We start from the raw sequence: 10,096 nt of genomic DNA, 5'->3' as shown, positions 1-10,096 counted from the left end.
ATTGGATAAATGAAGTGGATGTGAGTATCAACATTGCTGCAAGGGGAAATGCTGGACTGGCAGTGTAAGGAAGGGCTACCAGGTGAGTTTCAGGAGCAAGGATGTTCCCAGGGCCTCTAAAGGAGGTAGGGGAGGCAGGCAAGCAGGAGTGGGGACACTGCCTTGGGCATTGGCACAGAGGAGCAGTGGGACCCACCAAGTGCTGGGGAGATCTGGCAGCTTGTGGAAGGGAAGAGCATTTCTTTTTACAAGAAATTCACTTTTGCAGAGCCACCCAGGGACACAGAGCTGGGATGCGTGCACAAAAATGGTTCATGACTTTGATAAGGGACAGACAAGCACAGGACCACCTGCAATAAGTCTGGGGGCTGTGCTACAGTCTGGCACGATGTTTATTTTCTCTTTGCTCTTGCAAAGGATGCAGAAGGCATGTGAAATCCCGTACATCATGTAATTCTTCCTTGTCGCGAGATGGACCAGCAGCCAGCTTGGAAATGCTCACTCCCAGCCAGGGAGGGTACGATGATCAGGGGGCTATTCTGGAGACCCCCTCCTCTGCTGCCATGCCAGCGCTGCCCTCTCCGCACGGTGCTGTGCCGGCCCCTTCCGTGCGTGTCCCGGTCCCCTCCCAGGCGGCGCGCTGGGAACGCGCTGTCCCCGGTGTTCCTGGCTCGCGTGTCCCACGGCGCGACAGTTGCCTGGAAACCGCCTCCGGCTGACACCATCGCCGCCCCAGATTCAGCCAGCCCCGCGTTCCCCAGCCTTCTGCTGGCAAGATGGCCGAGGAGAGCCGGGGCAAGCGAGGAGGAGGAGAGATTTCCAGCCCGGCTGGCGAGCTCGAAGCCCCGCAGAAGGAGCTGGTGGAGGGGAGCAGATGGCTTCCCTGCGTGGAGGAACACAGCGTCTTGCTCCGGGAAGTTTGCTGAATTCAGTCCGGACACACGTTTCAGACAGAAGGCCCCTAGGAGGGGCTGTAGCTGGAACACGGGATCATTAGGTCATGGCTCAGAAAAACAGCAACCAACCAACCAAAACACCAACTCCCTGTACTAACTGATCGCATCAAAGGAGCTGGGCTCGGCTCCCAGAGCAGGGCCACAGGTTTCATTAATCCAGAGCCAGCCCTGAAGAGAAGCAGACCTCCTCATTCCAGTGCTCCAAACCAGCTCCAAACTGTGCTGGAGGGGACAGAAACATCCTTCTCATGTCCTGGAGTCAGATGAGCATAGGGATCCTATGGGCTGAAGCCACCCTACTGACTGTTAGTCCCATTCCCAGATAATGAAACTTGCAATCCTGCCTCCTCACCCTGATTTAGCATCCCATTGAAAAGCAAAGGCAGGGGGCTTAGGTGAGACATTTGCCACCCTTAGCACTTGAATGCTGGCATTAAATATTAACCAAAAGATTTTTCAGCGAGTCAGACGTGAGCCTGCAGCAACAGAGAAGGGCTGGAGACCTTCAAAGTCTGCCCTGATCACCTGACTTGTTGCCATGACATCATCATAGAGACGGGGCTGAATTTGCACCTCTTTCTTCTCATCTCCCCCCTTCAGTTCTTCCTCCATCTTCTCAGCAGGTTCAAGTCACCCTTGGGGCGGAGGAGGAGCCCTACATCCGAGGACATTTTCACTGCTGGCTCCAAATCAGGACTCATCGGCAGCTGATAATGATGTTCCCATCTCCCCTCAGCAGGGAGGGATGAAGTCATGAAGCACAGCCTCTGAGCCGCTATCGCAGCTTTAGGGGACGGGTGGATAGAAAGTGTCATTTTGGCTGCCACCCATCCATCACCCTGCATTTTTCATCTCATTTTCTACATCTGACTCAGCCTGATGCTTTGACAGGAAATGGCAGCAATATGCAGGGGGGCAAGAAATGAGAGGGAAACAATAGCAAGCAAACTGTTGCCAACTTTCCCAGCTTTCCTCTGAACATCCATAAGGGAAAAAATCCTCCAGCAACTGAGAGCAGTTTTATAGTAAAAAGTAGAGAGGCCTTAGAGGCTCCAAAGCCTCATAGAATCATAGTTTGGGTTGGAAGGGACCTTTAGAGGTCATCCAGTCCAAAGTCCTTGCAATGACCAGGGGCACCTTGAACTAGATGGTATTGCTCAGAGCCTTATCCAACCTATCCCTGAATGCTTCCAGGGGTTGGGCACCCATCACCTCTCTAGGCAACCTGTTCCAGTGTTTCACCACCCCTATTCTAAAAGACTTCTTCCCTTCCCTATATCCAATCTAGAACAAGCCTCTTTTAGTTTCCAACCTCTAACTCTTGTCCTATCACAACAGGCCCTGCCAAAAAGTCCCTCTCCAGCTTTCCTGTTGACATCCTTTAGGTCCTGGTATAAGGGCACTCCAGAGCCTTCTCCAGGCTGAACAACTCCAACCCTCTCAGCCTGTCTTCATCACAAAGGTTCTTCAGCCCTCTGATCATCTTCATGGCCTCCTTTGGACTGGATCCAGCAGGTTCATCAGCCACAGAGGGGTCTCTTGTGGGAAAACACAGGACAAGGTTCCACCTCTCATCCATAAACCTTACTCCTGTGAAAATTACAGGTATGCCCAAAGATGTTCCAGCTCCACAACAAAAGGAAGATAAAAATCTTTTTTCTAACACACAAGGGCCAGCAAAGCATGGCTCAATGTGCAACAGGCAGGACAATGGATCTGACTGAACACTTGCCTCAGGGCTGGGGCTCTGACACACAGCCACATTTTGGGAGGCTGAGGCTTGTGCTTTCAGGTACAATGCCAATGACAAGAATGCAAATCAGCTAACAAGGGTTTGCCTCAAGGTGACTTCCTGTAGGAAAGCTGTTACCCTTATGAATAAAAATAGCCTGCCACTCTCCTGTGAGCCACCTTGCACTTACCTGGTGAGAATGGCAGTGTGGGAGCTGACTTGCTGCACATTCACACCTAGCTCACCTCAATCTGTTTGCACACTCAGGCTTTGAGAAGGCTGGGGAGCATTTACCCTTCCCTTGTTGCCAATGCAGGTCACGGAGACATCAGCTTTGATCAGCTGGTGGCCAAGAAGATAAACAGGCAGCAAGTCCAAGAGACTGTGTGCTGATGTCAGCAGCTCCCTGTGGTCATCTGCAGGTCACCACGACCCTGCAGAGATGCCCATGACCAGTGTGCCTGTGCATATGCACAGAGCAGTTAATTATTCATTAGCGTGAAAGAGGCACAATTAAAGTGACCGTGGTACGGCTGAAGGGATCATCCCACTCCAGCATGGGGCATTTCAAAGACTTTACCTGTTGATCTGGATTTAGAAGAGACAGAAAGTTGCAGAAGAGGAAATAATCTTTTCTACCTGCCAGCTGTAGAAAGTGTTGTCAATAGCACTATCTTCACATAAAAGCAGCCAACTGGAGAGACACAGAGCAACCGCACGATGAGACAGCTCAGAGGATTTCACACAGCACAGCAATCCTGATCATGGGGCAGGAATCATGGTACCAACCTACCCTGGCCCAGCCAAGCACAGATGGTCCAAATTTGAAATAATTCTTAGTTGTCTTCATATTACTCCAGTTCCTGGCCCCCTGACACAATGAAATTGAGAAAGGACATCTCCAGCATAACACTTGAGGTTCAGAAAAAGAACAAAAGGAATTGTAAGACCAAGTTGATCAACCACAGGCATTAATGCAGAAAGATCCTTCAGACTTAACTATGGACTAGAGATGTCAGCTTGCAACATTCTGAGGGGAAATCTGAAAATTAAGGAAGCTACAAATATGAGACTCCAAAAGTCAGAGCTGAGGCAGCAGACAGAGTTACATTCCCTTGCTGCTACTGCTTAGACAGCTGCCTGTCAAACAGGACAGAGGGACATGGCCAGCAGCACCACGGGCCCAGCAACCCTCCTCACCATGGTGGCTTGCACTGGTAAAAGGAATTGAACAGGGAGGATGAGAGTCACACAGGAAACCAGCAGGATGGAACTCTGTCACTGGCCTCTGCCTGTGCTACACCATGGCTTACTCATTTCCATGTTTCTTGAACTACTTTGCCAACATAAACGCACGCAAAGACATTTTACTAAACTTTTATTGTAAAAACACAGTTCCCCAGGTTTTATAAATACGCCATACATGTAACATAGTTACGCTCATTCAATCCTCCAACACCAACAGCTTTCAAAAATGAAACAGGCTAAAAGAATGCAAGTCCAGAAAGACATTAGGCTTCTGATGACCAAGTTATATTTCACATGGAGCCTCCTTTCTCTGTCAGCCTCCAAACAAGATGCTGAAAGTACACAGCACTTGCAACACCCCCAGGAACTGACAGGGAGGCATCTGAGCCTTAAAAAGAGCTCTCACCCACTCCCCAGGCATCGTCAGCCGCCTGTGTTTTCATGCTGTCTCAGTTGCTGTGGGTGAGAAAGGAGGGGGCAGTTTGCATAGCAACCTCCTACACCCCAGCAGCTCAGCTGTTGTACCCTCCCAAGACAGCAGGGAAGGGCAAGCTGGGACTGCTTCCCTGCGGCTCACACCTCCACAGATAGCCTGAAGGGAGACCCTTGGTGCTGTCAGGTCTGAGCAGACATCTCAGAAGAAAGGAAGAATGTACAAGCAGCATCCAGAGAGAGGAAAGACAGGTGCTGGTCAGAGCCATACTGCATGGTAGTTGAGAAAGCAGAGAGGAAAACTATGTGGAATAAAGGGGAGTTAAAAGAAACATAGGGCTAGATGGCACCTTCTTGCTTTTGCTTTCCCCTGCTAGTGCTGCTGTGCAGTGTGTTGTGAGATTACCTATTCCTCACTTCCCTCCTGCTCCAGCTCAAACACCAAGGAAAGAGCCAGACAGATGAGAAATCCCACAAGCAAGGATAGGACAGTTTAGCAAGATTATACACACACACACACACGCACCAGCTTTACGTATCCCACAGAACTGTTACATCAGTATGAAAAAAAGAAATCTTGACATTTAAGTATTAAAAATAAAGGCCCACCTCCAGATCATACAAAACTTGTCAAAAGCAGGAAGAAATCTCTTGTATTCAAGCAAGTCTGGGACCTGGCCAGGGGTCAGGAGCACTTCCAGACGCACACGGCCAGGCTGCCACCAAAGAACATGTACAGCAGGTTCTTCACCTCGTGAGTGATCTCAAAGCCAAAACCTTCCCCAATCACCACATGCCAGGAGGACCCAAATTTCTTGTCCATGGTCTCTTTGATCATCTTGGCAGCACTCTGGAGAATGTTAAGGAAGACAGCATAGGGTGAGACAAAGCAACCAGAGAGGTTTTATGCAAACATCCCCCTAATCTTCTCCTCCCTTTAAGACTACTCATGCCATAGGCAACAGGTATAGCAGCCGCACCGCAGGACTTGGGAGCTCCCCAGAGGTAAACCCAAGGGTAGAACTGGTCTCAGCAGTCTCCAGCCCAGCAGCTAGAACTGCATCACTTCTCTAGTTCACAGTCTGAAGCAAGATCTCTGCTTCAGATGCTGCTGGAGTTATACTGGTTGCAGTGACCATGAGAGCAGATTCAGGTCACTAAGCTGCAGCTATTTTTACAGGAGTCCTTTTTTTTTTTTCTCCAGCTAATTACCAAAACACTGAAAGTAGGCTGGCTTTTAAAAGGCTTGCTTCTCCCAGATCACACCCTGCTTGATCCTAAAAAAGGTGAGAGGAAAATTGTTCAGTGACAGGCGGTGCCCTGCCCATGAAGCAAGGTATGTATTCCCTTGATCGTTGGTCCTAAAGCCAAGAGGGAATACTTAACAGACTTCCATGTACTCATCCCCAAAACAAGAGACTCCAAGCAGTTCTGAACCAAGCCCTCAGGACACAGGGCATTTTATGAACAGAGTGGAAGCATGTCCCAGGAAGGCAGGATAAGCAAGGAGGCAAGGTCTGGGAGCCAGCACCACTACTTATCTCTGCAAAGTGCTATTCTAGATCTTGCAGAGCAAGGGAACTGAATCTGAGATCTAGCCAAGCTCTTTGCCTCCTTCTACCCCAGCTCAGTGCAGAGAGTAACAGGATGCCAGGACCTGACTCTGCTCTGCCCTACACCCCTATCCCTGCCCCTGCAGCATCAGCAGGCTGCCCGTTCTGGGAGGTGGCTGGTACCTCATTGTTGGTGGCATGCTTCTCACAGGCTGTGACGCACAGCTCCATGGTCTCCACGCGCATCTCCTCCGGCATGTCCGAGTGCTGCCAAGGGCAATGAGACAGACAGACAGACAGCTGAGCACAACAATCAGAGCTGCACACACAACAGCAGTAAGTTGCTCTAACTTCTGCACTGGCTCTATCAGGGGCTTAGATGGAGTAAACCTGAAAAGGTTTACTGCACTGTAAGTGAACCATTCCTCCAGCCAGTGAGGAATTCTTCTTGACCTACATGAAAATTAGCACTGTGTAAGCACAGCTTAAAGAAGGAAATCAAGACATTTGCCAGTTTTTCTGCTATAAGATAAAGGGGAAGCACACTAACACTGTTTCCACTACAGTTCTTAATTATTGCTATATGAGTAACAAAGAAATCTAAATTACACAGCCTTTTCTTCTGCTGCTGCTATCTGGCTGGCTAGCAAGATCTTTTGCTCCAGCTTCTCCAGGACAAAAAGCAAGCTGCATCCAAAACACAAGAGAGGGCTCCAAAGGTGGTATGCTCTCAATCTGTTTGATGGATCACTTTGCCCCAGGCTTCCTCGGGCTGTCATGGGGAACACTGGAGCTATTAGATTTCCCCAGGAGAGATCAAGGACAGGGAGAAAGCAGCAGTGACAACCAGGATCTCTCCACAGGACCAGCACTACATGTTCTCACAATAGCTACACAGCAGGAGAAGGACAGTTAGAATGAAGACAGATTTTCACATCTCTGACACTGGTAAATGTACAATCCATCTCCCTCCATACCCTAATCAGAGGAAAACTGTGAAGCCTTTTATAATCAGCCTCGTCCTTTTTTTCCTCCTCAGCTTCTTCCATGGTCCTTCCACAGAGACTCCAGGAAGGGGCAGAGGGGCTACCTGGAGTTCAGCAAAGTGCTGTGGCACAGCCAGCTGAGAGGAACAGGGCTTTGTGTTCCTCTCTTCAGCAGGAGGAGTCGCTTCTTGGCCTAGAGGACACTGCTTCAACAAAAACAAACATGGGCAAGAGACAGATGGCTTTCAATTAAAACACAAGGCAAATGAAACTGTTACGAGAACATAATGCTATCTCACTCACTTGCCATTTCCTCAACAGCACCTTCACACCCCCCTGAGAGTCTCAGCTCATAGACCATTAATGCAAACAAATTATTAAACTGTATCTTTTTCCATAAGTGAGGAGCACAGCACTTCCCAGAAGCACCAGTGGAGCTTGAGGGAAGAGCTGAGCCAAGGTACAGCTTTCAGGAGAGGACAAGAGAACACTATATCAGCTGCTACCACTCTTGATTAATTCCAAAAGGATTTCCCAGGACACTATTATCTGCAGTAATTTCAAACTGCACATGACAAGAGAAGGGTAGGAGTATTTTAGGCACAGAATCTGCGCACTCGTCTGGACGGAAATGTTTAACAGGAACATCTCGGTCTCGTTTGTGCACTTGCTCCTCAGATCCCGGAGCATGTGTCAGCTGGGGAGGGCCATATGGGAAAACTCTGGACGTGCCTCAGGGCCTCATTACCAGCCTACCTCCACCCGGGCAACGCAGAGGCACAGTACTGACCGACAGATTCAGAGCATTTCACAGCCGTCCTCCCTCTGGCTCTTTCCCTCTTTCCCCCAGAACAAAGCATCTTCCTCTCCTACCCAGGGGAGCAAGGGTGAGCTGATATTAAAAGGAAAACGAAACCAGCACGGTGCCAGGCGACACACCAATCACGTATGACACATACAGAGAGCTGTTGGCTAAAGCACCGAGTCAGACCACCAGCCGTCAGACGGGGGCCGTAGCACCCAAACCCCGACCTCCGCAGGACAGAGCCCCCGCCCGCCCGGCCGGCGCCACCCCCGGGAGCCCCTTCAATACCCACCCCCAGCCCAGGGCGTGCCCGCGGCCACAGTCCGAGGGTGCGAGGCAGCGGAACGCGGCCCGAGCGGGCCGCACGCCCGAAGCGGCCCCGCCACCCTCGTCCCGGCGGAGGCAGAGCTCGGCCAGCGGCACGGAGCGGGCCCGCGGAGCTGCGGGCGCGGCCTCACCTGCGCGGCCGCCGCGGCCCAGCGCCGTTGCTAAGGAAGGGCCGCGCTTGTCATAGCAACCGGCGCGGGAAGTCCCGCCTCCTCTGCCTCCATTGGACGGGCTGTGCTGCTCGGCGCGTCTGATTGGCTGTCTCCCTGCCGGCCGCCGCGCGGGGCCTTGGGGCGCTGGCGGCGGAGGGGTGGCCGCGGAGCGCCTGTGCTGTGCCGCGCCCCCGGCCCCCCGCTGGCGTCTGGCAGCTTCGTGTTTTTCTGACTTAAAGCCCCTGAGGGACCTAGTTCTAGGTATTTTTTATTTTAAAAAACTAGGATAAATATAAGAACAAGGAGCGATTTGGGGAAATTTTCGTTGTTTTGTTGTTTTTTTTTTTTTAACCACAGATCAGGTTAGGAAGCCCTCTGAGATCATGGTCCGGCCTGTGACCGAACGCTGCCATGTCAGCCACACCCTGGCACTGAATGCCACCTCCAGCCTTTCCTTAAACACCTCCAGGGACGGAGGAGGCTCCACCACCTCCCTGGGCAGCCCATTCCCATGTCTAATCACTTTCTGTGAAAAATTTCCTGCCAATGTCCAGCCTGAACCTCCCTGGTGCAGCTTGTGACTGTGTGCTCTTGTCCTGTCTGGTTGCTTGGAGAAGAGGCTGACCCCCATTTGGCCACAGCCTCCTTCAGGGAACTGGGGAGTGATCAGGTGCCTGAGCGTCCTCCTCTCCAGGCTGAGCAATCCCAGCTCTCTCAGCTGCCCCTCGCAGGATTTGTGCTCCAGACCCTTCACCAGCTCCCTTGCCCTTCTCTGGACATGCCCCAGCACCTCAAAGTCCTTCCTGAGCTGGGGGTTCCAGAACTGGATGCAGTTCTCATTGTGTGGGAGTGGCAACAGCTCATGTTTGCATGTCAACAGGAGTGTAAAGAAGGAGAAAGTGATGCTGTGGGGATGAATCATGAGTTTGCAAACAGCTCCTGTAGCACCAGCCTCCATCCCCCACGGAGAAAATTGCCTCCCTCCCGCCCTTTGTAGCTTTATGCTTGTAATATCTATTTGTTTTGAGGTTTTTCTTGGCTCTGGGCTTGCTACAAAACCTCTGTTGTCTCTGCACCCTGCTAGCCAAACATGGATTGCCTCTAAACCGGGTCTTAAACAGTTTTCAGGGAGGTCTAGGGTTGCATTCGTCTGAAATTAACAAGGATGGAGAAGCAGCAAGCTCCAAGATAATACCAAGGGAAAGACTTCTCCTGTGCAAAGCCCCAGCTGCTGGGTGTGATGCTTGGTTTTCCATCAGTGGCCATCCTGGTCTTGCAGAGTGGCTCATGGGTCTGATTTTTCATGTGGTGCTTGTGGCTGGTATGTGCTTGAAACGTTCTTGCTGCTCGCTGCCTGCTGAAGGAAGAATTTGCTTTCCAGCTGTTTGAGAAGGAAAAGAGTGTGAGAGGAACAATCTGGGCACTCTCCTGCCCCTGCCAGCTCAGGAGCCCTCTTCCCTCCCTGTAGCACCAAGCTCTGCCCTGTGATCAGGGGAGAACAGCACCTTGTTAATCTCTTCCACAGGTTCAGCAGTGAATCTGACCTCCTGGCTGTCCTTTGCCTGACAGAGCCGTGCTGGGGGCAGGGAAGCTGCCTTTGGGCTTGGGAAGACAAAGCTGCAGTGATCATTTATATTTTCCTTTTCTGTCACTGCTGGTGGTGACAAAAATGAAGCACTGCCTCCTGTGTCACTCGTTCTCCTACCATTCCTGCCTCCTGGGCTAATTCCTTCTCCTTCCTCTTTTGGGCCTCTTGCAACAGAGCTAAAATTGTCAAGAGACAGATAAAAGCTGGGAGATCATCATTTTTTCTTTTCAGACAAGATAATTAGGAAGAGAATCTCTGTGAGGAAGAAGATCTTTCCATCATCATTACTTTATCTCCAGGCAGCTACTCTAATCTCT

At 51.0% G+C, this 10,096-nt stretch overlaps 1 protein-coding gene across 4 annotated transcripts; it reads right to left on the bottom strand.

The window, feature by feature from the left end:
• Nucleotides 1-4,049: 4,049 nt before the first annotated feature.
• Nucleotides 4,050-8,268, bottom strand: DNAL4 (dynein axonemal light chain 4). 4 transcript variants are annotated; one of them, XM_036401523.1, is made up of 4 exons: nt 8,171-8,268; nt 6,899-7,110; nt 6,105-6,188; nt 4,050-5,218 (listed from the first exon to the last, which is right to left on the bottom strand). In XM_036401523.1, the coding sequence occupies exons 2-4, from the start codon at nt 6,968-6,970 to the stop codon at nt 5,054-5,056; spliced, it is 321 nt and encodes a 106-aa protein (XP_036257416.1). In that variant the 5' UTR covers nt 6,971-7,110; nt 8,171-8,268; the 3' UTR covers nt 4,050-5,053. The 4 variants fall into 4 exon arrangements, with proteins under 4 accessions (XP_036257416.1, XP_036257415.1, XP_036257418.1 ...); XM_036401522.2 differs by lacking the exon at nt 8,171-8,268 and adding an exon at nt 8,005-8,137; XM_036401525.2 differs by lacking the exon at nt 8,171-8,268 and adding an exon at nt 8,005-8,131 and having other exon boundaries at nt 6,899-7,113.
• Nucleotides 8,269-10,096: the final 1,828 nt, after the last annotated feature.

The sequence above is a fragment of the Molothrus ater genome, chromosome 5, assembly GCF_012460135.2.
Source record: "Molothrus ater isolate BHLD 08-10-18 breed brown headed cowbird chromosome 5, BPBGC_Mater_1.1, whole genome shotgun sequence".
NCBI classification, from domain to species: Eukaryota; Metazoa; Chordata; class Aves; order Passeriformes; family Icteridae; genus Molothrus; species Molothrus ater.
The sequence above is the reverse complement of the archived record's forward strand: the minus strand, read 5'-3'. Positions and strand labels throughout refer to the sequence as shown.

What these genes read in the sequence shown, in the direction of transcription:
- DNAL4 (XM_036401523.1), bottom strand. Translation starts at nt 6,970, where the DNA reads ATGGAAGAAGCTGAGGAGGAAAAAAAGGACGAGGCTGATTATAAAAGG. An exon ending in ACAGTTTTCCTCTGATTAGG is followed by an intron (nt 6,189 to 6,898) that starts GTATGGAGGGAG and finishes TGCCCTTGGCAG; the next exon opens with CACTCGGACATGCCGGAGGA. An exon ending in AGCATGCCACCAACAATGAG is followed by an intron (nt 5,219 to 6,104) that starts GTACCAGCCACC and finishes AACATTCTCCAG; the next exon opens with AGTGCTGCCAAGATGATCAA.